Below are 27,139 nucleotides of genomic sequence, written 5' to 3'. Positions count from 1 at the left end.
TGAATCTCTGCCAATCTGCTGGACCGAACACATCTTAAATACGTTTCTTGTATACCCCAGACCATGTCACCTCTTGAGGGCTACAGTCCACACTGTGGAGAAGGGTGATATTCTTCTGGGCATGTGGGCACGGGTGATCCATTTCGACAAGGAAGAAAGGGCCGCTGAAGAAGATAAGCAAGTTTTCTACCTTGGTACTCTTTCGACCATTGGCCCAATGATCCAGGCAGGAAACAACCACGGATGAGGCAATATTGCCGGGGAGCATTCCTGTTCTGATGACTGAGTAGCAAACATGTTTGCTTAATGACATGCGTATTGAACCAACGGCAGTTAATGCGCGGAACAACCCTGCCGAAGTGCTTCATCTTTCCCAAAGAGGAATCTCACCTGTCAGATTTGTGTTGGTCTACTTTGGCAGCATTATATTGGAAGTCTTACTATTAATCCTACTCGGCGCTAGGAAGAATTCTTTCTGGTTATATCTTTCGTCTCACTCTACCAAAGTCCCATTTGATCCTCTAGATCTGACATCCTCCATAGTCATTCAAGGGTGCGACTGAGATTGGTTGAGATTAGGCTTGAGTACGAAAGTCTGCATTCAGGCACCACGCTGCAGAGCGGCCCATAATATGCAAGACTCAATCTCTCGCCTAACCCCGTTTATACATGTTCTAAGCACATTAGGTAGACTACCATCCTCCACAGAATGAAGAAACAAAATGCTTGCTCGGCGAGGCCTAGATTTTGAACAGACAGTTGGCTTCACGCTTCTCGTCCAGAGTCTAGATCAAAAAGGGCGGAATTCGAAACTGATGTTAGTCATCTAGCCAAAGGGAAAATAGAAGAAAGGAGCACTGCAACTTGAACGAACCTAATAGAAGCTTAGTTTCAAACAAGAGTTTAAATATTCTAAGCAGCAAAAGGTCTTCGGTCTCATACCTTACGAGATCGTTGTATCTACGTCTGTTTGATTAGTCAATCGTGAATCTGATCCGCTCAAAGTATTGCATGCTGATTATCGGATTTCTCGCGTGATCTTCAGAGGCCAAAGGTATTATTCGTATCCAAGGGTCTTGAGGTATATAATATTACTGTGAAATAAAGAAAAACTTCATGCATTTATTGATCAAGTATCTCGTGTACGTTGCTGGAGAAGGTTATCGCACTATTTGCCTACCCAGGCAGTTTTTCCCACTTCATGCCTACAACCCCGATGATGGAGATGACCGCGACAGCCATCGGCACAGTAAAAGTCTCTTTGAGAGCTTTGTTGTATGCTTCAATGACAATCGGGAGTAGATCCTTCGAAATCATATCTTTGAGATTCGTGGCCCCCATATCCGCAATAGTTTGTCCATCAAGTCCTCCTGTACCATGCAGATGCTTCGTTAAGCCATTAGCAAAGACGGTGTTTGCAACAGACATCAAGATAGCCGGCCCAAGGTTCTGGAATAAAGTGACGGCGGCAGTACCAGCAGGTATATCAGGAAGCGCGAGGGTTGATTGGACACCCATCATCGGCTGCTGGGATCCCAGCCCAATGCCCACACCGGCGATGACGGGGAAAGTGACCCATTTACTTGGGCCAGTATCGAGCTCGAAAGTCGTCATCAAGCCAAGACCGATTGACCCCAACACGGTCGCTACGAGCATGAAAGGGTTGTACCACCCTGTGTAAGTGACCAGGTAGCCGGCGGTTAGAGCGGCGAGAACTTCTCCGCCAACATAGGGAACGAGCTTGATCCCGGATTCTCTGGCAGACTCTCCCTTGATAGCCTGGAACCAAATTGGCAGCCATATATCGGCTGTGTAGTAGGCTGCATCGATACATGCAGCGTAGAAACAAGCGAATGCGATATTCCGCATTTTCATGAGACGAGGAGGCAATGCGGCGTTGTCTCCTTTCCAGATTTCAACACCAATAAAACTGATAAGCAGAATACCAAAGGCAACCAACAATCCAATCATCGGAGCGCTGTTCCAAGCGAACTGGGATCCACCCCACTGCAAGGCTAATAATAGGCAGATCATGCAAGCAAAGAATATTGAGAGCCCGAGAATGTCAAACTCCATGAGCTTCTGCTTGAGAGTCCGGGGTTGTCCTTGGTCGGGTTGCTGCGGTGGTCGAAAGCAGAAGAAGATCAATGCCAACGTCGCAACTCCGATGGGTATGCTGACGTAGAACGCCCATCGCCAGGAGAGATGGCTGTCCGTCAACGCCCCCGAAATGAGGGGCCCGATGATGCCGCCGACACCTGAGAATGCGCCAAGAAATCCAGTGTAGACAGCACGTTGACGAATGGGTACACTGTGTGCGAGAACCACCCAGGCGCCGATAATGATGCCACTGCAACCAATCCCAGTGATGGCTCGTCCGACAATGAAAGCAATCGAGTTGGGGGCGCTTCCGCAGACAGCCAGCCCGATTTCTCTAAATGCGATGGCCACCATAAAGGTCCACTTGAGAGAAAAGAGTTCAAAGCATTTTCCGTAGACCAGTTGGAATGAGCAAAGCTTAATAGTATTTGTTAGTGAGAATGATGCGATTCATGGAAGTTTGGGTCTTACACTGAGCATGTAGGCAGAGCCATACCATCCAACATGTTGCAGGGAGTTAAACTGGTTCGTGATAGCCGGAATAGCGGTAGCAATGAGTGTCATGTCAAGGAAGACCAAGAAAACAGCCATGGCCAGTCCGAAAATGATCAAAACCAGCCTGAGGCCTTTGGGATACTCGACGACTGCATCATCGGTCTCGTCTGCGTTGGCTGCTTCTTCGGCCTCTAAACTAGGCTTCTCGACAGTCGAAAGTACATTGTTTATTTTATCATCAAGGATGATTTCTCGTTCTCCGGCAATAGAAGCGCGGTTCGAGCTGCTAGAGGTTGACGGAAGGGAATCTTTCGCGCCCATCTGAATCATTGCCGGCTTCTCTGATTGTAGTGGCGCCATGGTGAGACATATGAATAGACTCAAGATTCTAAGAGAACCATTCTGGGTTTCTTGAGTATATGTATAGAAAAATGCTTGAGAGTACGAGGCGAAGTTTGCAGGAAAATCGCGTCGGGAGCAACTACAGCCGAGTATCAAGCCGTCAGACATTCCTAAACGAGAGAGAACACATTTCCGCTTCCACTCTACGAACCACAACGAGGTGGCAACTTTCCACTGAGAGCCTGAGAGCTGACTGAAGCAGACTTAATGCTCATGCCCATGGATCCTACACAAAAGGCTGCAACGCCCAGCATCCCGGCTAACGGGAATGCCAGCCCGCAGAAAGTACGCGGATTAGCAAGGCGTCCTCGATGATCTAGACCTGTAACTTGGACGAACCGGAGGGGCCAATCCATCAGCAACGATGCTCCATCGCCCCCATCGGCCGAGCATCCTGGATCCAGACATGCCCGACAGACAAAGGATTGGTATGCCTCCGGATAGACACCGGGGAAGTTTGGTTTCCAAGGGAAGCGCCTATTGCGGAGTCTTAGGGCGAAACGTAGCAGTTCCAAGGCCTGAGGATAGCCTTGGGTCTGTGAACTCCTCTGTGTCGTCATTGGGTTGACATGGGTTGCACAACTCTTAGCGTCAATCCTTGCGGCACAATATTCGTTCAGCCCATTTAGATACGAAGAGATACTCTCAGTCAGACGTTCACCCTAGACAGAAAGATACCGGAAAAGGAAGCTGCTTACCAGCGGTCTCATCCTTCAACCGGGTCCATTGAGAACGTTTGAAAACCTGCACATCCGAGTGCATCCATCACCTTGATGAGGGAATTGCTTTTTCAATTGATTGGTAGGATCGGACTTCCGAATCACATAAGTGTGGCCAGTCCTCACCTTCCGGAGAAGGCATAGCCTCGTAAAGTATGAGTCTCGTCTCCATATAATCATTTCGGTTGACAGATCCCATCTGGTTTCGCGGCTAATTCCAGAATTGATAAGCAGTGAGAAAGGGACTGAAACGTCCACAAAATCAGAGAACCAATCCCGCTTCCTAGCCTAGACAAACATTCAAAGAAGCACATGCCCCACTCTTGAACTGCGTGTTGCAGCTGCAATCGATCACTGCCGACATGGTAAGGCTGCATTGCCGTCTCATCTGAGCTTCAAAGTGAGCCTTGCCGACTTCAAGTTTGATAACTTGTTTTGGTGACTAATAGTCCCGGCCGATGAGCTTAGCTATGCATTGTGTTTGTTCAACCTAAGCAAATACCAGATAATTGCAAAGATGATAAATTCTGTCTCACAGGGTTGACTTTTACTTCCTGTTCCGTGACTAGCCTCTCTCGTACGCTAGCCTGTCGTCAATACATATCTCGCCCGAGGAATATGGCTAGATTGGCGCGGATGGATCAGCATCCTAACCGTCCCCTGAAACAGGATAGAGGTTGTACACATTCGAGGAAAAAAGTTCCTGTCATCTGTGCCCGATGGTCTCGATTGGTCTCCAAATTTTCAGTATCCTCTTTGTGTCACGAAACCTTCATATGGCGTGGGTCCGAATCCCAGACTGCGGTGTTCCGGCCATCACGAATTCACGAAGCTGACGAATCGCCTACAGTCTGACCTCATTTCATGTGGTTAGCTTTGTGACTATATCAAATCCGGTGAGACTGTCGCCTACTTACCAAGATTTGTAGAGAGTATCAGGAAGGAATCTTGAAGGATGTGACGAAGCTTGTCCTGCAATAGGACGGAGGTGAGGCAACCACTTTCCCAACACCCCAAGGCGCTGGGCGTTGGGCGTTGGGCGTATGTGACCAGGCCCTTACCCTGGGGCGTGGCAAATTCAGATGCTCTGATGATGGAATCAGCCTGTTGAAGAAATTTTCGTCTCTGAGGCGCAGTCGAACCTCGGAAGGAGCGTCTCCTCTGTGCCCCTGAGCGATGGTCGATATGTTCATGTTTATGGTCAACAAAGACCATTTGGGAGGCGGAAGTCTTAAGAGATAGATGGGCGGCCCTCGAACTGATCTACCACAATGCTTATGTTGGGTTCGTAAAGCGTCTGCAACTTGTTTATCACAGGGATTCCCAAATCGCACCAGCGTACTGTTCAAGTCCCATTCTCTCTTTCACCAATTTAAATCTCTTGTCTACGAAAAGGACCTGAATAATGGCAGCTTCAGCCTATCTAGGTTCCCGCCCACCCTCAAGGTCTGTCGAGGTGATTTTCTTCCAGTACCACAAGTTTCAAAGTCTCAAAGAACAAGCCCAATGCTCAGCCTCCTCGATCATTCGACTTGCATGCGCAATATGTTTAGAGGCTTTCTCGCCCAGCGAGCGTATCTGCTTGGCTTTCCAGGGCAAAGAAAAGGCCTGGCAACTTTGGAGTAAAAGCATCAGTGGTAATGACAGAATTTTACCTTTACTCCAAGCCGAACTTGACACCCCGCAAATCAGTCAGCCAGTGGACGAGGATATCTTCAGGCATGCGCTATCAGTCTCTGCTCTTGAGGAAGACCTTCAGACATTTGAGAATCAACCGTCACTGGCAAGTCTGAAAGGAGTCTGCCAAAATGTGAGTTGCTGTCTGCACATTACCTGCTTATGTTTTCTGTACTATACTAAACTTATCCAGGTAGAAATGCTCTTTACTGCCAAGTGGGACCACTTCACTCGAGGCATCTTATTGAAGTGCGAATACGCCGTGTCTTGTCTGTCAGACTGGCAAGCTAGATGCATTCTGTCTACCTTTCGGCAGGTGCTGGAGAACATCGTCTCAGACCCTTACTCCAGAGTTTCGGAGATTGAGCTCATGAATGACCGCGATTACCAACAGTGTCTCGACTGGAATGAGCGCTCCTCGGACCATACCAATATCAGTGATATCAGTGTGGACAAGATGATCGACAAGCACATACATGATTCTCCCCTCAGCCCAGCTGTAGATGCATGGGACGGCCAATTGTCTTACGCCGAGCTACATGCGGCTTCTTCCAGAGTTGCCCAAGAGCTTCGTCAGCGTGGTATCGGCCCTGAATCCACCGTTGCGCTATTCTTCGACAAGAGCCTTTGGAACATCGTTGCTACCGTGGCAGTTCTCAAAGCGGGCGCTGCATTCGTTCCCCTGGACCCCTCGCAACCCGACAAGCGAACCTCTTCCATTTTGGAAAAGATTCAGGCAAAAGTTATTTTATGTTCTGAGATCTATACCCAGCACCTGCTGCACTTTTCCCAGATTGTACTTGGCTTGGGTAGCTCTTGGTTCCAAGTGACCCCTTCATCCATCTCGCAAAGCGCTTCCACCATTTTGCCGTGGAACTTGGCGTATGTCATGTTCACCTCAGGAAGCACAGGAGAGCCCAAAGGCGTGATGATTGATCACTCTGCTTGCGCTGCAAGTGTCGTCGCCCACGGGCACGCAACTGGCTTCAGTCCTAACACTAGGACTATCCAATATGCTCGCCACACTTTCGATGCATCGATTGCGGAAATTTTGACTACACTTGCCTTCGGGGGTTGTATAGTCATCCCATCCACGGATGAGCGGCTAGACAACATCACAGCTGTCATTCAGGAGAAGAGGGTAAACTGGGCATTTTTTACGCCTTCAGTGCTTCGTCTGCTGGAGCCTTTGGAGGTTCCGGGACTGACGACTGTCGTCGTCGGCGGCGAATCTCTAGGCCAAGACATTATCGAGGCATGGGCACCAGGCCGCAATCTCGTCAATGGGTATGGCCCTACCGAGAACACCGTTTTTTCCATTATGCACCCATTGTCACTCTCCTCCAAGGCAGGGGCGATCGGACGCGGGGTTGGTACACTCTGTTGGATTACCGATCCTGAAGATCCTAACCGTTTGTCACCTCTTGGGGCAGTCGGCGAGCTGCTTTTAGAAAGCCCTCAACTTGCAAGAGGCTACTTGAACTTTCCGGACAACGAAGGTCCAAACCAAGCTTTTGTTCGAGATCCGCCTTGGCTTGCCAAACATGGTCGCCGGTCCAGACTTTACAAGACCGGAGATCTCTGTCGCTTCGACGAGAATGGTGTGATTCACTTCGAAGGCCGCAAGGATACTCAACTCAAGATATCTGGGCAACGTCTGGAGGCTTCAGAGGTTGAGTACCACCTCCGAGCTGCATTTCGCACCCCGGATATCATCGTGGATGTGCTCAATCGACCGACCCAAGACACAAAGGCACAGTCTAAGGTTCTCGTCGCTTTCGTTTGTCTCCAGAGAGAATCTGACCAAAGACCAGACACTGCGTCAACCTATATCATGACTCGACGACACCCACCACTCCTAGAAGCAATCCCCAATGTCGAAGAGGAGATATCTCAAAAGCTTCCATCATGGATGCGTCCATCAATCTACATCCCTCTCCTTGACTTTCCGTTGAGCCTAAATGGAAAGGCTGACGTCAAGAGACTCCGACGTGAAGCCGCATCCTTGACGGCCGAGCAATTTTACCTCTTCGCCCAGACCGACGCTATCGTGCAGGCCGAAGAGACGCCACAGCTCTGTCTCATGCGAGACCTCTGGGCTGAGGTGCTAGGGATTCAGCCTGTCGCGATCGTGGCTACTAGTAGTTTCTTCCGTCTTGGCGGAGACTCGCTTGCGGCTATCAGCCTAGTAACTGCTGCTCGAAGAAAAGGGTTGCAACTGAGTGTCGCTCAGATCTTCAAGAGTCCCTCTCTACAAGATCTTTGCCTGCTTGCAACTGAGTTCAAGAAGACAACATTTGAGGTACGGCCGTTCGAGCTTGTCAACAAGGAAGGCTTTAGTGAACTTCTTCATGAGATTTCCTGCGAATGTGCCATTAGCGCAGGAGACATTGAAGATGTGTTTCCTTGTACTCCTTTACAGGAAGGTCTCATGGCACTATCTTCTTCAACTTCCAACTCTTACTTGGTACAGTACGTTCTTGACGTCACCGCCGACATCGATATTACAAGGTTGAAGATGGCTTGGGAGACTGTCGCTGAGGCTCACGGAATACTCCGCGTTCGATTGGTTGACACCATTTCTTCGGGTATCCTCCAAGTCATAGTCCGAGAGAATTTGACTTGGAATGAAAGCTTCAATCTCGAAGAGTATCTCGCGGTGGACTTGGACGTACCTTCAACCTTTGGAGTGCCGCTCAATCGGTTCGGCATCGTCTATAATGCAGGAGGTGATGCTTCTCACATGGTATGGACGGTGCACCACGCTGTGACTGATGGCCAGGCCGTTGGCCTCACCCTTCAATCAGTACGGGATGCTTTCCATGGTGCTCTGAAGCCAACTGAAACTTCCTTTGCCTCGTTTATGAAACACTTCAAGGGCATGCATATGGAATCTGCATCGAGGTACTGGAGCTCAGTCTTCAAGGGAGGACAATTCGCATCGTTCCCGAGGAAGCCATCAACAGTGTTTGGTGCCCTGGAGCATCAGATACCAGCTTTTGTTCTTCGAAAGGTCCCCGTGCCACCATCAAGTACGGATGCCACTGCAACTACTATGCTGCGTGCAGCTTGGGCATTGGTCATCAGCCGCTTTAGCAACTCTGACGACGTCGTCTTTGGTGTTACATCGTCTGGGAGGAATGCCCCATTTGACAATATCGAGTCCATCCTCGGCCCAATCATCGCAACTGTCCCATTGAGGATTCGGTGTAATGGCACATCATCGGTGCGCGACTTGCTTAATAGCATACAGATGAGCACGATCAATATGATCCCTTTCGAGCAGATGGGAATACAGAATATCGCTCGCATCAATCCTTCATGCCGATCAGCCTGCGACTTTCAAACTATGATGATCGTACAGCCAGAGGTTGATATGGCCATGAAAAATGGTCCATTCATCAGCTATCACAGGCCTCAGGACCTTGACAAGTTCAGATCTCACGATATCATGTTTGAGTGCAATCTTGGGCAGAACGAGGTCTTTCTGAATGTGAATTACGATCCTCAGTCTGTCGAAGCTGCCGAGATGGAACGCCTTGTGGACTACTTCGCAAGCGCTCTTGAGTTCCTGGCATCTTCCGAAAACCAAGTCCTGGATAATTTCTTTCGCAATCCCATCGAAAAGGATCTGTCCGATGTCAGGGAGTGGAACAAACTTCCGCCCCAAATTGTCGATACGTGCGTTCACGCAGTCTTCGAAGAACATGTGCGCAATCAACCCGAGGCTCAAGCCGTTTTCGCATGGGATGGCTCTCTGACCTACTCTCAACTCGACACAATGGCATCCCAGCTTGCTCGAGTCTTGATGGAATTGGGTGTTGGACCAGAAACGATGGTACCATATTGCTTCGAAAAGTCGATGTACACCGTCATTTCGATGCTTGCTATTCTCAAAGCGGGAGGCGCGATTGTCCCCCTCGACCCTGCACATCCACGAGACCGTAAAGCATTCATTGTCCGTGAAACAATGGCGAACGTGGTCGTTGCTTCTGGTAGCAATGCATATGTGTTCTCTGAGCTGGATGTTCGCACTGTTGTTGTTGACTCAAACTTCTTCGCCAGGGTTGAGGAAGTTGGAATTGCCACCTTTTCCAACCATGAGGTTCAACCATGCAATGCCGCAACTGTCATCTTCACGTCTGGCAGCACCGGACAGCCCAAGGGTGTCATTCAGGAACACAAGACCTTGTGTTCAGCTGCCAATGCTCATTCTAGTGCGATGCATATGTCCAAGAGCTCAAGGATCCTTCAATTTTCCGCTCATGTCTTTGACGTCAGCATCATTGAAATTGTCAATTCTTTCGTTCTTGGAGCCTGCATTTGTGTACCATCAGATGAAGAAAGGATGAACGACCTCGCTGGTTTTATCTCGAGGTCCCAGGCGAGTTGGGCCTTCTTCACTCCGTCCTTCGCACGAACTCTTGAGCCGAAAGATCTCCCCAGCATCAAGACTATTTGTATGGGTGGAGAGGCAATGACTATGGATTGCATCGAGGCGTGGTCTGGGATTGTGCAGCTCATCAATGCTTATGGACCCTGCGAAGGCAGTGTCTGTACCACCGCTGATATCAGTAGTGGTGGGTTCAAGACAGATTCTATTGGTCATGGAGCCAACACTCTTACCTGGATCGTCGATCCATGTAATCATGACATCCTGGCGCCAATCGGCACTGTCGGTGAGCTTTTGATCGAAGGGCCGAGTATTGCTCGTGGATATCTAGGCGATCCAGACAAGACAGCCAAGGCGTTCATCACGAATCCGGCTTGGATCACTGAATTCGAGACTGGCATTGCTGTCAGAAGGATGTACAAGACAGGCGACCTTGGAATTATGAGTTCCGATGGCTCAGTATCTTATCTTGGACGGAAAGACACACAAATAAAACTGCGCGGACAAAGAGTTGAGCCCGGAGAAGTGGAACATCAACTCACACAGCTATTGCCGCCGGGCTCCATTGTAGCTGTTGACGCCCTCGTCCTCTCTGGATCTTCAAGCAAGTCACTTGTGGCTTTCATTCAGCTAGAAAACAATGTGTTCGGCTTTGCGGCGAAAAGAGACATCATCGAGGGCATTTCTGGTCGCTTGACACAGCAACTGGCTTCCGTGCTTCCTGCCTACATGGTTCCCTCGCACTTGATCCCAGTCGAGGTCATTCCTTTCACACCGACTGGGAAGCTCGATCGGCGCACATTAAAAGATTACGCTTCGACTCTGTGCATTGCTGAGAATCCAGAACGTGGCATGGTGCAGGAAGACACTGACATGCTAGCGGCTAGCGAGCACATTGCTTTGAGTATCAGCAACAAGCTTGCCGAGCTTCTATCGGTTGGCGATTCTCAGAGAGCAGAAACCTTGCGTGGTCACAACTTTAACCCCTTCTACGCTGGTATGGACTCTATCCAGGTCATTTCACTGTCAACATTCGTTCGAAAAACGTACAATGTCAGCATCCCGATTCAAGAGTACATGAACAGCGCGGCGACCATCAGAGATATTGCTCAATTGGTCTTTGAAGATCAGCAAGGGTCGCATAATGACAACACCATCGACTTGATGCATGAGATTGAAGTTAATGATCGACCACTCGCAGCGTCACCGTTGCTAAGATCGTATGCAGAGATTGAGACATCACATACCCCCAAGATCATCCTCTTAACAGGAGCCACCGGATTTCTCGGGAACCAATTGCTGGCTCAGATCTTGCAACGACCACAGAATCACAAGGCCGTGGTGTTAGTCAGAGGCCAAGACTCAGCCCACGCCACTGAGCGGCTCTTGTCTCTTGCTCGTGGCAGCAGTTGGTGGCAAGAAGGATATTTTGATCGCATCGAAGTCTGGCATGGCGATTTATCTCTCCCACATCTCGGTCTTTCAGACGCTTCATGGTCTCGACTTGATGGCACAAGCGTCTGTGGTGAGTTGATCGATGCGGTTGTCCACAATGGGGCAGTTGTCAACTGGATGGCCGACTTTCAGGCGCTGACGCCAGCCAATATCCTTTCGACCGTCAATATTCTCACAGCGTTGACAAAAGCGACAGCATCTCGTCCAGTTCGCCTGACTTACGTATCAGGCGGTCACTTGTCCACTTCTCCAGACGATGTCGGGAAAATCGCAGCGGAGCTGAAGTCGTATCCGGCCTATAGTCAGACCAAATTTGTGGCCGAGATCCTAGTCGCACGATACGCTGAACGACTTCTCAATGCTGGCTTCGGTTGTTTGGCCACGATTGTCAAACCTGGCTTGATTATGGGCAGCTCCTCTGACGGCATCTCCAACACGGATGATTTCCTTTGGCGGTTGACCGCCAGTGCATTGGACATTGGGATGTTCAATGACAGCGAACGTGACTTGTGGCTTGCCGCCGCAGGCGTTGATCTTGTAGCTAAGACGGTTCTTGACAGTTGTCTTTACCCTCAAAGCAACGGAGCTTATCATGTTGTTAAGAAGGTCTTGAACGGTCTCACCATGGGAGAGTACTGGAATATCGTCAGACAGGAAACAGGCCACACAATAGAGCCGACGGACTGCAAACTGTGGTTGAGAAGCTTGCACGAAGAGGTCAACGCCAAAGGGCCAAGCCACAGGTTGTGGCCAGTTCTCCATTTTGTCGAAGATACCGGCGGCAAACTCGGTCAGCCCTCAGGGACAATGACGCTTGATGACCAGCTGAAACATCAGGATTCGGTGAAATTGTCTCTTAGGAAGAGCTTGCGGTACCTAATCGCCATTGGATACATGCAAACAAGTAGGACATGCAGTGTAGATGGAGATAGCTCAAGTGAGCCTACACTGTCAGTCCCGAGGCCGATGGTGTTCTCAAGAACGCCGACAACGCCAGTGTGGAACCAAACGTCGACCGATCAGAGGCGCCTAGGATTTGGTGAGGAGGGGTTGAAGTTGGCGGGGTCAGTGGTGGTTACGCCGTTAAGGACAACCAGTCCTTCATCAGATGTTGTGCCGGTCGAGTAGAATTGGAATTTGGACCTGTAGATTGAAAGGCGAGGATTTCAATGTTTTCTTTCCGTTTCTGTTACTGAAGTTACAATTTGCTCTTCTCCGAGGTCAATCCATAAGACTTGGGCAAAGACTCTAACAAGCTCTTGTCAATATCCTTCACCTTTTGGATCCCCGCCACATTCATCAAGATATCCAAATCCGCCAACAGCCCCCTCAAGACATGCCTCACCCCATGCTCGCCCATGATGCTCAATCCCCAAATCCACAATCTCCCAAGGAAAACAAACTTGGCACCGAGCGCGAGCGCCTTCACCACGTCCGCCGCACCCCTAATACCGCTATCAAACGTGACAACAATTCTGTCTCCAACCCTCTCCGCAATCTTCTCCAGCGCATCCAAACTCGCAATGGCCCCGTCAACCTGCCTTCCAGCGTGGTTGCTCACTACGATACCCTCGAATCCTAGATCCGCCGCTTTCTCCGCATCGTCCACCCTTTGAATGCCCTTGATCAAGAATGGCTTTCCACCGCTGATCTTCTGCCATTGCTCCCTTGCCCACACGGCCTTATCCCAGGACCACGCGCGGCCGTGCCAGATACTGTCGATCCACATCGCGGCAGCCTTCTCCGGCTCTTTCTGGGGATCGATCCCTTTAGCCGCGAGGCGTGTCCGGAACACGGGGTCGGTGAGGCCCAAGTCAGCACCGATACCGCGGTAAAACGCATAATTCGACGTTGCGATGTCGTCATGTCGCCATCCCAGCTGCCATGTATCTGTCGTGAGAATGCATGCCGTGAAGCCAGACTCATGAGCCCTCGTCAACAAGGAGAGGGTAAGCTCGTCATCATGGGGCATGTAAAGCTGGAAGAAACGTGGACCCTCTGGGATCTTGGACTTGTCTGCGGACTGAGCTTCGATGGCTGAAGCGCGCCCAGCATCATTGGCTTGAGCGACGTCCTCAATCGCACACGATCCGGCTGTTGAGAGGCTGTAAGGGATGCCCAGCTCTCCAGCCACTTTGGCCACGGGTAGTTCGCCTTGCGGGTGGTAAATCTTGTTGATGCCAATCGGAGCAATTCCGAAGGGGGCAGAAACCTCGTGACCGAAGATGGTGGTCCGGGTCGAACGCTTGTTGGTGTCGACTAATTGACGAGGGACGATTTTGTGCCGGAAGAATGCCTGCCGGTTGGCGAGATGCGTGTGTGAAAGGCCTGCGTTTGAAGATGCATAGTACCTGTATCTGTATTAGAGAATAAGAAATGAATTGGCTCGGCGAGCCCATACCATCCATTTTGAGTCAACTTCTGCTTGGCAAGCTCCTCAAGTTTGTCGGGGTCTGGTATGATCAGTTTCGATCCAAGGTGAGCATTGCGTCTCTGCCACGGGACTCACGAGTGTTAAATTGGGGAACTTCGCCCTCATTTAGCTTCCAAAAATTCTCCCGCTGATACAAGCCCCAAGATGGAGTATCGCGCGATTTGATGTGGGGAGAGTTGGGGTCTGACATTGAGTTTCCTAATGTTGAGCCTGATAATGGATGAGAGATACAAGCTTCTTGCGAATCAACTTACAGATGCCAAGTATACTCTTGGCAGGTGTCTTAAATGTAACACGTTAACTACCTTTTTTAAAATTGACTAGCATGTAGTAAATACCGTGAGAATGAGATCACGACATGCCCAGTCATGACGTAACTGGTAGCTCATCAGCCAAACTACGCAATAGTTTCCACTGGCCCGGCCATCCGTGCCGGTCCTCGCCAGCGTGCGTAGACTCACACTAAACATGAGATGACAGATGAGATCTGCGTTGTAGTAGTAGATGCAGACACCTGTTTCACCGGTGCCATGCGAGCTAAGATAGACCCGTATCAAAAACTCCCGAAGTGATACAAATTGTTGCCGACATCCGACCGTAGTACAGCCTGTGCTACGAAACCTTGTAATAGCCACATCCATTGAAGAAGACTTTAGTTCTAGGTACGTCACTGAGCATATCAAGGTATATTTGACAGTATTGAAATTGGCTATCGACAAACTAAAAACAACACAAAGCAATAGAGGTCGCAAGGTATTGTGATCTCGTACATACATCCAATTTTGTGGAGGTAGGGGCAAACAAAGGCAGTGCCATCCAATTAGAGACGATGTTGAAGGACAAACTCGCCGGGTGCGTGATATGTGGGCACCTTCATTTCGAGGGCCTCGCCAGAGTAACCCAAGTCTTCGGCGACGAGCATGGCAGCCTTCTCTCCGATGAGAAGAGCGGTTGAATATCTGAAAGAAATCATTAGCCTTGTGAATTTCTGATGAAAGTCGGAGACCCAAAGACGTACGTGTTGCAACCGACGTTGTCGGGGCAGATGGAAAGATCGGCAACCTTGAGGCCCTTGACGCCGTGGACGTTTAGACGCTCGTCCAAGACACCGTGCTTGACGATGCTGTTGCCCTCCTTGGGAGCCATGGAGCAGGTCTAAATCATATAGTCAGCAAGTATTCGTACACCACAGAAAGGCCTGAGGGACTTACTCCGAGACTGTGCCAGGTGGTCTCAACGTGGCGCTTAACCCACTCCTCAACAGCCTTGATATCCTCATCAGAGTACTTGAGCTCATCACGAGCATCAACGCGGTGAGCTGTGAGAGTCTTGATCTTGTCGGCCTTGCTCTCGGCCTCGTTAAGCGGCTGCGTCCAGCTACCGTGCTGGATACCCGCGCTCAGGTTACCGGGCAGGGCATACTTGTTGGTGGTCTCGAGGTCCATGTCTCTCGCGCGCGCCTCCGAGTCATACGAGAAGAAGGGGTGCATGTTGGCAACCTCTCCGGCGTAAGCGTCCATGCGGCGGGCTGTCTCGCGGGACTTGATGTAACCCCAGACCATAGGGACCATGTCTCGCTCGTCGTTCATGAAGCCGGCATCGAAGTCGGGCGCATCGTAGGGGTTGGGCGACTTGATGTGGGTGGATCCACGGGAGAAGGGGTACTCGAGGAAGTGGAACATGGTGAAGAAGTTTCCGGGGGGCATCACCATGTGGTCACCGAACCAGCCAGCAATGACTGAGTAGTGCATGACTGGCTTGTCGGGCTTGTTCTCAAAGTACGACTTCCAGCCGTCCTTGAAGTGTGGAGTAGGCCATTTCTCAAACTCGGCGAGTTCCTCGGGAGTAGGACGAATCTTAACACCTGCTTCAATGCCGTTGGTGGCGAGGGGACCAGTGCCCTTGATATTCCACTCATCAAAGACGCCTGAATTCATGTTAGTCTGGCAATCATTGTACATTGGGTATTTGAAACCGTACGCTTCTGAGTCTCTGGGTCTCCGCGGACAAAGTCATCAAAACTCTCGGTACCGGGCTTCGCGCGGTAGGTCGAGAACGTGAGGTAGTGGTCCTGGAAGTTGAGACCAACGCCGGGAAGGTCGACAATGGGCTCTACACCAGCGCGACGAAGCTTCTCGGGGTCACCAACACCAGAGCGCTGGAGAATGAGAGGCGAAGAAAGAGTGCCACCGGAAATTACAATCTGCTTGCGAGCCCTGAACGTGCGTCCCTTAACCTCGCTGGGGACAAGTGGCTTGCTCGGGCTATGATTCACAATCAGATTTGAAGTAGGTAGTAGCAGTTGGCAGAATCACTTACATGGTGTGAACACCAACAGCCCGGCCGTTCTCAATGATGACCTTGTCAACCTTGGTGTTGCAAGCAAGGTACAGGTTGGAGTGCTTAGCCCGAGTTGCGTGGATGTAAGCGTGAGCGCTGTCACTGCGACGTCCAGTCTGAATGCCATTGTTAGTACTTGATACATGAATTCCTCGACATTGTTACTGGTATAGAATAAGCTCACATCTCGGTTGATCCACTTCAGCCAGTGCTCAGCTCCATGACCAGTTGACAGATCCTGGAGATCGTCAACGACAGGGATACCCTGGGACGAAGCAGCACGAAGGAAATCGTCCTTGATGGGGTACGTGCTGTGTAACGACGGTTAGTTTCGGATTCTTCCATTACGGTTCGACTGTGCGGGGAGCTGAACTCACTAGTTGCCGAAGGAAACCTTAATAGGCCCGTCGAATCCGTGAGTGTCCCTAACGCATGGCATGTCAGTCAAAGATTCTAATGCCGTTCAATTACTCGCTATGGCAACTTACCTGTTGTGGGAAGCTCGCTGATATGTCTCGTGCTTCTTCATCAGAGGCAGGAGCTCCTTGGTAGACCAGCCCTTTGCCTGGAAATCATCGTAGTCGGAGGCGGATGCACGGGTGTACATCTGTAACAAAAGTCAGTGGGCCATCTTTCTTCAGCAACAACATCATACTGACCATGAAGTTGATCGAAGAGCCTCCGCCGAGAATATTGGCGCAAGGAACAATGGCCGAGCGTCCAGAGAGGTGCTTGGACGGCCTGGACTCGTAGAACGTAGCCGTCTTTGAGTCGAGCTTCATGTTCCGTGGGTAGATGCCCGGGCGGAACACCCATGGGTTGTTGAGGTTGCTCTCGCCATTCTCAATTAGAAGCACCTTGAGATTGTGGTCCAAGTTGGCAAGTCTGTGTTGGATGTTAGTGTTGTTCGGAGAACACTACTGACAAACTGTCAGATCTGAATAGATGAGACAAACCGTCCAGCAACGACACAACCACAGCTGCCACCACCACAGACAATAATGTCAAACTCGTCCGGGATAGCTCCACTCATGTTTCCGGTGGGATATCAAAAGAAGTTTTGAGGGTACTTGGTTTAGTAGAAGAAGTCAAGCAGCAGTAGTCAAAGCGGCGTGAACACCGTGCCAGGTCAACTGCAACACTGCTAATGCGTTCGAAAGGTTGAAGGATGTTCTAGATGAATTCCAACCCGTCGGGGCGGTCATTAAATAGATATGAAGAGATGGGAGGAAGCAATGCATAAGTCATCTGTGCTTCTTCTTGCTCGCTGCTACCCCTCGTCGTCCTGACAGGATGGTTCTCGACCCCGACTTTACTCCAGACCCTCCAGGATCTCAAACCAAAGATCCGGCAGGGAGGGCGAGGATGAGGGGAAGCCATGGACTATCCCTCCAGGATATCCGTGGCCCTCGCGATGTGATTTGGTCCAAAGCATGCAGAGTCCGTGTCATCCGGTGTCGTTTGTTGGCTCGCGACCTATCACCGACGCGCGTCTGTGAAAGTGTATCACCCAAAGCCAATGCATGGCAGCATGGCTATGCTTTCCGATCAACATGCCCTCCCAGCTTTCCCCGCACTCACCGACACCAAAGGCGCAGGACCATCAGCTTCATGCGGTGCCATCGATACGCCGTTGCCAATTGTTGGGTAGATCAATGGTGGAGGAGAACTCACTGCCGATGTTCCCTCCAGAATGAAAGTGAGCACCCAGACATCCGCATGCCCGATGATAGTCTCTTTCTTGCTCAACGCGGCTGCCACGGGAGCAGGCAATTGGCGGGACATGCGGAGTAGTGCACGCCCGACTTGCCAAGAGAGTCTGAGGAAGCCCAATGCCTGGTCTCCCATACAAGTTGAGCCGCACTCCAAAACTTGGACCCCGAATCAGTGCAGCATATCCCATTTTGGGAGCTTCTAGTTTTGTCTCACTCTTTGAGAGAGCTCCAAGCAAACATGGTAAGGATAGCTTGGGGCCGGAGCTCACTCCTAGTCCCCCACATAGTAGCATCGGACACACAACAGGGCCCGATATTCCCGGGTCCAAGTGGTCCTGGCTTTGGAGCGGTCATTATCCGGTCCAAGGGTCGACTGCCGCGCCCCCCGCGTTTCTGCACCCCGCAATTCAAAGTCTGGGGGTGAGATGGGGGGGAAGTCTAGCCCGTTGGTCATATTCCTCCAAAACCACTCGATGCAGGCCAAGTCCCTAAACCCAGGCTTTGCAGATGAGGAGAAAGGCAGCTTCAGGAATAGCAAGAACGAGTCAGGAGATCTTGACGTCAAGCTCACTCACCGAAATATCGCCGAATTATCGTCGCAGACCTGAAGTCTAAGCTTGCTGTGCCTTCTCTTGGCTAGATCGAGACTCACGATTGGAGGCTTTTGCAGCTCTACCCAGCCGATTTCTCCACCCCTCTCCAACGTTCCCGGGGACATTGATTGCATGTCAGACAGTTTGAAGCAATCAAAATAGCTGCGGGCGGCCATAAAGTGTTGCAGGACAGCGAATCGCCTCTGCAGCGTGTCGCCGTTTCCTCTCAAGGGCCACCAACCATGCGTTGCTGCAGGACGGTGGATGGTGTATGCCAGGCGCATGCAGGAGAGCAGAGTTGGTGTTGTCGTTCCCCCTTGAGGTTATCCGTTGTGGAGTCTTGGAGAATGCCGCTCGGAAGATGTTCCCGGCGTTGCTTGAGACTACAGTCTACATGCACTCCCTACTGCGTGTTTCGAGGATCCGGCCCACGTTGCATCGGTTCCCCGGGCATCCGTCGAGCTCTCCTGTGTGCATCGCCGCCCCCAATTGGGTCTTCCTACCAAGCATCAGCTTCCCCCGCTGGACTGACTATTACTTCTCCAAGTTTTGCGTGTAGCTCCAAGAGGTGTTCACGGCGTCTGAACCTTCCAATCCCAAGGGCAGGTCCGTCCCAAAGCTTGGCCGATGTTCATATCCCCATGGTGTACGGGCACTGGAACGTTCCAACATCGGAGCAATTTCAATACCCCTTCATGTCACGGGCCCGTTTAAGGTTTCGATCCCACATGAGTGTCAAGGAGACGAGAACGGCGACGCTAAAGTAGAGCATGGTACGGAGCTGCTCGTTGTAACCCTCGCTGAACACGGATCGAACGGCAGTCCGTGTGGGGGCTGGTAGACTGTCTATGAATTGAACCGAATCGGAAATGGATTGCATCTCTGAGGGGGTGAGGTAGTTTGGGAGACTGGATGAGAGGTGGTTGTTGAGAATGGTCGCCCTGCATAGGAAGACGAATCAGCAACTTACAACAACGTGAGACGACATGTTTGATGGAGAAGAGGCACTCACCCCACGGCCAAGCCAATGGTGCCCCCCAATGTCCGAAACTGTGTTACGGCTCCCATTGAAACGGCTATGTTTATTCGTCAGGTAAATGCATGACAGCTGCAAGGTGATGCTTACCAAGGTCCCGCCGGTCAACCAGGAAAGGGACATAGATGAGGACCGTCACCAGTGTCATACCAAAGCCAAAGCCCATGATCGCTTCGAACCCCAGCAAGTCTCTCAATCTATCAGGAGTTACGGAGCTAGCGAGGCCCACGCCCAGAATCTGCATGCACGCCCCAAATAGCAACAGATAGAAAGGCGGCACGTCCATCTTGGTGGTCAACGGGCCAGACACTGCGGCGGCAAGTGGAGAGCTGAGGAGGAGAGGGAGCGTATGGACGCCCGCAGCAAAGGGAGTCAATCCGTGGACGGCTTGGAAGCGCTGCGGGAGGTTGATCAAGGCGGTCATGAACGGCAGGCCGGTGAAGAAGGCGGTCCTGACACAACTGGTGAGCTACGCCTCGGCGCTGCAGCAAAGTTGGAGAAGACTCACAAAAACAGGCCAACAAAGTGTCGATCCTTCAACAGCCGCAGAGGGAATACGGGCTCTTGTGGATACTTTGGCTTGCCAACCACGTACTCACATGCAATGAAGGCCAAAAAGAGACTGCCTCCGCAAACAATCGTAGAAATGACGATGGGGCTGTTCCACGGATATCTTGAGCCGGCCTCCTCGAAGCCAAAGACGAGAAGGATTGATGCTGCGAGCAGCACGGCGGCTCCTACAAAGTCTAGCCTGGCGATTGCGGCTCCGCTGAACTTGTCCCGCATGCTTGGCTGATTTACCCCGCGGCCCTGGTGCGGAAAACTGGACGGCAAAAGGAACGCGAGGAGAGCGGTTGCAAAAGCGCCCGTCGGCGCACTACCATGGACGATAAGTGCGAATCCTGCGATATGTCCAATTGAGGGGAAGAGGAAGGGAAAACACACTTGAGTAAAAAGACCCATCGCCAACTCGAGTGGTCGTTGATTACGCCTCCTAGGACTGGGCCTAGCACGGAGCTGAAGACGAGAACAAGCGAGGTGCCAGCGACGATATTGCCCCATTTGTCGGACGGAACCAGTTCAGGGTTAATCACATTGACCATGGCATATATGCCAGACGCTCCGACTCCCTGAAAGGCACGGAAGATGATACTGCCCTCCCAAGTCAGTTTCGATATCAAATGACGAACGGCTCGGGCTGTCTTACAGCTGTACCATGGACGATATTACACCGCACACGATGGAAAATATCGTGAAGATGGCCAAAGACAGGAGAACGACGAATTTTCTGCCTAGCACGTCACTGAACTTGGCGAATATGATGAGAAATCCTGGCCAGTGTCAGACGGCGGCAACACAATGGACAAGAAGAAGACCTTGAGGTGCAGGCTTACCAGTGTAAGTAAGCAGATACGAGGTGACGATCCAATCCCGCTGCTCAAACCCGTGTAAAGCGTTGGTGATGGAGACAAGTGACGTGCTAACGATGGTGGTCTCAAGCGTGGACAAGAAGAGCGACATGCACAATCTAGAGGTTCAGGTATTAGCCAAGGCGGCCGACGAAACGGAACCAGCGTTGCATACCCGGATATGATGGCGTAGAGCCTCCATCCTGTGATATATACGGGAGGTATCAACTCCGGTTCTGTGTGAGGAGCAGCATCAGAGGGTTCGTCACTCAATTGAAGTGGCTGGATTGCAGGCGGGATTATAGGATCTTCGGCCTTTGCGACAGCATCTGCATCGGCCTTTGGATGTTCGACAACGGCGCTTTTTGAGGCCGAAGCTTCGGCCACTGCGACGTCGGAGGGGGGAGAATTTTCCTTTGATGCTGCCGTTGACATTGTGTGATGTGTTTTTCTATGTACTGCATAGATGGAGTGGAACGACACTTGTCGTAGACACTGAGTTGATATATCTGTAGATCTTTGCCATGGTCGTCGCCCATGGCCTTTGATACGACGACAGCGGAATGATTAGGGACAACATGGCATGATGGCCTGATAGATGTCGGGCTAGTCGGTGCTTTGCGCCAGAGGCGTAGAGGACAGCCTGGCGTGCCTGGCTAGGGGCTGAATCCTTCCTGGCTAGTTAGCTGCTAATTCCCCGATACGAGTCGGCGACAATGTCTTGACCGGCAAGCATTGCCGTTTGATCTCGACTTGCTGTGTTGTGGTGATGTGCTCACTTGAGGCTCCATGGCATCACGGGCAAAAAGTTCACCGAACACGTCTGAGTTCGGTGAAGCATCGAAAGTGGCAACCCGTTAGGCCCCGTTTTCGCTGTTTCCACCCCAAGTCTGGAAGGAATGGAGCCTCCCGGGATTGTGGGTGGGTTCATGCCATCTCGGGGCCAGGTGTGAGTTATGTAAGCAAATTGGACGAGATCACGTGGAAAGTCCGGTGATCTTCAGATTGCGCGGTTTCAGGAGTAGAGCTTGCACGTGACATGAAAAGTAGTCGTGAGTTTCACATCCCACCGGCGGCATTGTTCCCCTTAAACCCCGTACCTGCGAGCGACGAGACTCGACATATCATGCGCCAGCTTGATATGGCATAATTGTGCATCAACATGGGTCGATCGGCGCGGAAGAGGAGTAATAAGGCTGACGAAACGTCCACAATGCCAAAGAGCAGTCAATCACAGGCAACTCTTCTTGAGTGCGAGCTTCGAAAGACGATCTTCTCAACACTCGGATAATGCAAAGGAAGCTTTCCTCGAGTACCTACCTAAGTTCAGCTGCCCAGTTGCCCCTGAGGAAATAGGTGTCCGTTCTGATACTGTGTCACTTGCAAGTCCGCTTCGATTTGACAATGGGCCGCAAACACAGTGCAACTTCTTCCCGTGGATGGGGTCCCCCGGCTCACGTGCGCCGCGCTGTAACGGATCGACGCAGGGCTCCCGCCTCTAGTGCACCTATTGCAACCGGCTCTCCCAACTTGTCAATTGTTAGTCCGAGTCTTGGGCTCTGGTGGGATGGGGCTCCGGGCTGCAGATGGCAGGTGCTTTTACGCAGACATATTACATAGTATACGGATACACAGGGGCATTTGAGGGACTATCGAGCCACTGGATCCTGGATCCGCTGATGAACAGACGAAGTGCATGGGAATCAGGTAGCTCCGTGTGATACCTTATTAGTTCAGTCCGTATGGCAGTTGGGTATCCTTCATGAACGATATGTCCATGTGCGCAACACGCATATAAGGATGGAATGCCGTACGGGTTGTTCATTCGCCATGTCCCGTAGGTGTTGTGTATCACCCAGCAATGTGCAACGTTTATATGTGTGATACCGCCAAAGCAGCCTTGGTAGATAACATTGGAACAGTCATAGCTACCTTATGTCGAATATCTTGTAATACAGGTGCCCGATGCCCAATGTACATGCAGGCGCAATATCCAACTTGGATTGACTTTCGCTTAGTTGACAGTTGATTGAGGTTGGACGTCAACCCATCAGCCCGGTTGCCCAGTTGCCCAGGTTCAGCAAGAGACAGCCGGGGTGTTGAGAGACGTGGTTGGCTGGTGGAAAAGAGAGGCAATTTGGTGGCCAAATTGGGGGGTAACGAGCTAAGGTACGGGAAACGGATTGTTAACTTGTTGCTGTGCAGCTTTGGTCAGCATCTTGAATCTTTGGTAATCACAGTCCTCGAGTGAGAGGACACTGTACCTGTCTCGTACCCCTTCTCCCGTGTCCACCGCCCCTCTCTGCCATGTGGGCTTTTACTGTGTGAAGAGCATGTCCCCTGACTCCCTGTGCCTTTGTCGAAATGTCTCGCCTCTTGCCGGGTACTTGTATCGCTCTCCCCGTACCGTGTGAGTGTCAGAACAGGCTTTCCCAGGCGTGGACTCGAGAGATTTCATAATTGTCCCCCCTCTCGTTGACCCCTAGGTTCTTGCCTTCCAAGTTCCCCAGGGCCCCAAATGCACCGCCTCCTAAGTCCTGAGTCTTGTTGCACCTCCTATTCCCATCCCTCCTGTGCCTCCTGAATCCTGTCCCAACTTGGCTACTGCTTGTGAATCTGGACGAGACTCCGCATCTCGAGCGCACTACCTAAGGTACTCCGTGCTTACTTTTCGTAAAGTTAGAGCAAACTGTCTTTCTTTGAAAAGAAGCCCCTGAATCCCATCCAAAAAAAAACCCCCAAAGTGAATTAAGACACAATTATGGCAGGAGCTACCTAATTTGTATTCCGTTCCTACCTTTCTCGGCTCCTACCCGTAAGGAAGGTACCTCCTGTCGCCTGTGCCTCCCTCTCCTTTTCTGCCCTGGGCTCCATCCCGTCCTCCCTTCCTCAGCAACGTCTACTCTACTATGTACACCTAGGTACCTTACCTTACTCCGTACCCAACTTCGTACCCGGTACTGCTCAGCTCCCAAGCTCAGCCCGTAACATCTCTCCAGCTGAGAATAGCATCTGAACCAAGGTAAGGAATTCAGAATCCCTTCTTTTTTTTTTTTTTCTACTTCCTCATCTTCTCTCCTCCACGCCTCGCATCTCGCAGTATTCTCTTCCCTCTTCGGCCCCTGTCCTGCGGGTTTTTCTTCTTCTTCCTGCAGACATACACTCCTCACCCCGCCATCCACCCACAGTGCCACTGGATTTCTCTTGGAACTTGGAATCTTGCACCACTGTGCCACCCCGTCACCCCGTTTTTGTCAGCAATATTCCCAGCACAAGGTACCAAGCAGCGCAGCAGCAACAGTGACCAGAACCCAGCTAACCAACCAAACCTCCCAGCCCAGCGGCGCCAGATTGTCTCACCACACACGTACCGTCCGTCCACCCCCAAAAAAGAAGCCAAAGGCCTACGCAGTAAGAGAGGGGGCGGAATTTGCGGGGTTCCTCCAGCACAACGATCCAACGAGAGTCTTTGTACGCCAACCTTGAACCTCCACCAACAAATCACGACCCCAGAGCGACCACTCCTCTCTCTCTCACTCACACATACATACCCTCTCTCTTTGAATCCTCTCCTACCCGTACCCGTGCTCGTACCGTACCGTACCTTACTCTTTGGTACCGTACCTACCTGTGCATTATCTACCGCACCCCCAAAAACACCAAACAGCAATCTTTATTCCTCGCCCCGCCTCGACTCGCTTCGCCTCACCCCAAAGGCTCACCTAAACCTCACCTCACCACCTCGCATTCTCTCGACGGCACTCTCCTCACCTTTGATCGCACGCACCATCAATCACCCCGACTTTGACTTCTCAACACCCATTTTCATCGTCACTAGTCCGATTCGCCATCTGCGCATTCGGCAATAAATCCCCCCCTCCTTCGTACCTTCTTCCTGCCAAAATGTCGTGGAAGTTGACGAAGAAGCTCAAGGAGACCCATTTGGGTCCCTTGGCCAACACCTTCTCTCGATCCCCCTCTACGTCTACCATTACCGACAGCAGCGAAAAGGCCCAGGCCAACATTGCAGGCTCGGCCACTCCCACGAACGAAAACACTATCGGTACGTCTTCCCGTCCACGAACCTCCAATATCCCCATACCGACCGACCCATTACTCTTGTCGTCTTGATACTAACCCACTACTACAGCTGCCTCTGAGGCCATGGCGCAAGTACCAGTCGTCAACCCTCCCAAGCCCGGTATTCTCGTCGTCACCCTCCACGAGGGCCACGGATTCTCCCTCCCCGAACAACACAGAGCAGCATTCGCCTCCTCACACCAAGGTTCGCTGTCCACAGGCGGTGCCCTCAGCGTCGCCGGCTCCGTGCGTCCCTCTTCTTCACAACGAGGAGCTGTCGGCTCCTTCATCAATGGCGCGGCTCGGCCACAGACATCTGGCGGTGGCTTTACTGGAATTCCTACCAACCATGGCCGCATTTCCGGCAAGTACATGCCCTACGCCTTGCTGGATTTCGACAAGATGCAGGTCTTCGTCAACTCGGTCGAGGGAACACCAGAGAACCCCCTCTGGGCCGGAGGAAACACTCAGTACAAGTTCGATGTGTCTCGCGTGACGGAACTCGTCATTCACTTGTACATGCGCAACCCTCTCGCTACTCCCGGATCCGGTCGTAGCCAGGATATCTTCCTCGGTGTTGCCCGCATCAACCCCCGCTTCGAGGAGAAGCACCAGTTCGTCGAGGACCCCAAGCTGAGCAAGAAGGACCGCGAGAAGGCTGCGGCTGACTTTGCCGCTCGCGAGCGCGCCCTCGGCCACAGCGGAGTCGAATGGGTGGATGTGCAGTACGGAACTGGAAAGGTCAAGATCGGTGTCGAGTACGTCGAGAACCGCGCCGGAAAGCTCAAGATTGAGGACTTTGAGCTGCTCAAGGTGGTGGGCAAGGGTAGCTTTGGCAAGGTCATGCAGGTGCGCAAGAAGGACACGAACAGAATCTACGCCCTCAAGACGATCCGAAAAGCACACATCATCTCCAGATCCGAGGTTGCCCATACCCTTGCCGAGCGCTCGGTATTGGCGCAGATTAACAACCCCTTCATCGTTCCTCTCAAGTTTACCTTCCAGTCGCCTGAGAAGCTCTACTTCGTCTTGGCCTTTGTCAACGGAGGCGAGCTTTTCCACCACCTCCAAAAGGAGCAAAGATTCGACGTCAACCGCTCGCGCTTCTACACTGCCGAACTCCTCTGCGCTCTAGAGTGCCTCCACGGCTTCAACGTCATCTACCGCGATCTCAAGCCCGAGAACATTCTCCTCGACTACCAGGGACACATTGCCCTCTGCGACTTTGGCCTTTGCAAGCTGGACATGAAGGACGAGGACAGAACCAACACATTCTGCGGTACGCCCGAGTACCTGGCGCCTGAGCTGCTCATGGGCCAGGGCTACAACAAGACGGTGGACTGGTGGACCCTTGGTGTTCTCCTGTACGAGATGTTGACGGGACTGCCCCCCTTCTACGACGAGAACACGAACGAGATGTATCGCAAGATCCTCTCGGAGCCTCTCCACTTCCCCGGCCATGACGTCGTGCCCCCCGCGGCCAAGGATCTCTTGACGAAGCTCCTCAACCGCGACCCCAAGGAGCGTCTCGGTGCCAATGGATCGGCCGAGATTAAGGCCCATCCCTTCTTCCACGCCATTGACTGGCGCAAGCTTCTGCAGCGCAAGTACGAGCCTGCGTTCAAGCCCAATGTGGTAAGTAATGATATGATGATGGCAATGCCAAAAAAGAAAAATGTGATTTGCTCCCATGGCAGCTTCCGCTAACACGTGTTTTCTTTCAGGTGGACGCTCTCGATACAGCCAACTTCGATCCCGAGTTCACGTCAGAAGCACCCCAGGATTCGTACGTGGAGGGCCCGATGCTCTCGCAGACGATGCAGAACCAGTTCCAGGGCTTCAGCTATAACCGACCTATTGCGGGCCTGGGTGATGCCGGAGGCAGTGTCAAGGACCCTTCCTTTGTGGGCAGCATCCAGGACAACCGATAGACGGCTTGAGCACGACGAGTCAATGGACGAGTTGAGCATGCTTGAAGAATAAAATTGGGCAGGAAGCAGGCCCAGCAAAGGGGCAGAGCAGGGCAGGGCTAGAAAGAAAGCGAAGCATGATATTGTGTGGAGTGGGCTTGGTGATTCAAGGGTTTAGCTTAAGCTAAGCTTACAGCAAAGCAACTCGACAGGGAATGGTCGGGGGCACATTGAGTGCGCACGCGCACTCGACAACAAACAGCTTTGCATCTTCGTCTTTGTACGGCGTTTTGGAATGGGCATGATGACGCCTTTTGGGGAAAAGGAAATGTAGATAGGCACAGATCATTGAGCAGACAGACAGACGAATCAGCTCTCAGC

At 51.7% G+C, this 27,139-nt stretch overlaps 6 protein-coding genes across 6 annotated transcripts; 2 read left to right on the top strand and 4 right to left on the bottom strand.

The window, feature by feature from the left end:
• Positions 1-1,176: 1,176 nt before the first annotated feature.
• On the bottom strand, positions 1,177-2,955 carry CTAM01_12847 (MFS transporter; the record flags this gene model as incomplete). Its single annotated transcript, XM_060528852.1, has 2 exons — positions 1,177-2,517; positions 2,572-2,955. The coding sequence occupies 2 exons, from the start codon at positions 2,953-2,955 to the stop codon at positions 1,177-1,179; spliced, it is 1,725 nt and encodes a 574-aa protein (XP_060376583.1).
• Positions 2,956-5,121: 2,166 nt separating this feature from the next.
• CTAM01_12846 (non-ribosomal peptide synthetase) lies at positions 5,122-12,284 on the top strand (the record flags this gene model as incomplete). Its single annotated transcript, XM_060528851.1, has 3 exons — positions 5,122-5,526; positions 5,587-12,113; positions 12,197-12,284. The coding sequence occupies 3 exons, from the start codon at positions 5,122-5,124 to the stop codon at positions 12,282-12,284; spliced, it is 7,020 nt and encodes a 2,339-aa protein (XP_060376582.1).
• Positions 12,285-12,439: 155 nt separating this feature from the next.
• Positions 12,440-13,865, bottom strand: CTAM01_12845 (FMN-dependent dehydrogenase; the record flags this gene model as incomplete). The annotated part of the gene is made up of 3 exons (XM_060528850.1): positions 12,440-13,592; positions 13,643-13,694; positions 13,751-13,865. 3 exons carry the CDS (start codon positions 13,863-13,865, stop codon positions 12,440-12,442), a joined length of 1,320 nt encoding a protein of 439 aa, XP_060376581.1.
• A 630-nt stretch (positions 13,866-14,495) lies between these two features.
• Positions 14,496-17,048, bottom strand: CTAM01_12844 (GMC oxidoreductase; the record flags this gene model as incomplete). Its single annotated transcript, XM_060528849.1, has 10 exons — positions 14,496-14,634; positions 14,694-14,830; positions 14,887-15,602; positions 15,656-15,939; positions 15,995-16,131; positions 16,200-16,326; positions 16,393-16,440; positions 16,504-16,622; positions 16,675-16,900; positions 16,972-17,048. 10 exons carry the CDS (start codon positions 17,046-17,048, stop codon positions 14,496-14,498), a joined length of 2,010 nt encoding a protein of 669 aa, XP_060376580.1.
• A 1,957-nt stretch (positions 17,049-19,005) lies between these two features.
• CTAM01_12843 (major facilitator superfamily transporter) lies at positions 19,006-21,203 on the bottom strand (the record flags this gene model as incomplete). The annotated part of the gene is made up of 8 exons (XM_060528848.1): positions 19,006-19,264; positions 19,336-19,399; positions 19,450-19,811; positions 19,868-20,236; positions 20,305-20,511; positions 20,567-20,690; positions 20,754-20,887; positions 20,944-21,203. The coding sequence occupies 8 exons, from the start codon at positions 21,201-21,203 to the stop codon at positions 19,006-19,008; spliced, it is 1,779 nt and encodes a 592-aa protein (XP_060376579.1).
• Positions 21,204-23,845: 2,642 nt separating this feature from the next.
• CTAM01_12842 (uncharacterized protein) lies at positions 23,846-26,779 on the top strand (the record flags this gene model as incomplete). Its single annotated transcript, XM_060528847.1, has 4 exons — positions 23,846-24,179; positions 24,607-24,831; positions 24,919-25,424; positions 26,573-26,779. Coding segments are annotated over 4 exons (1,272 nt in total), but the record flags the coding sequence as incomplete, so codon positions are not given.
• Between the last annotated feature and the right edge of the window lie 360 nt (positions 26,780-27,139).

Source organism: Colletotrichum tamarilloi (genome assembly GCF_030869305.1).
Source record: "Colletotrichum tamarilloi strain Tom-12 chromosome Unknown Scaffold_83.1, whole genome shotgun sequence".
In the NCBI taxonomy this organism is placed as follows: domain Eukaryota; kingdom Fungi; phylum Ascomycota; class Sordariomycetes; order Glomerellales; family Glomerellaceae; genus Colletotrichum; species Colletotrichum tamarilloi.
This window is presented reverse-complemented; position numbering and strand designations above follow the sequence as displayed.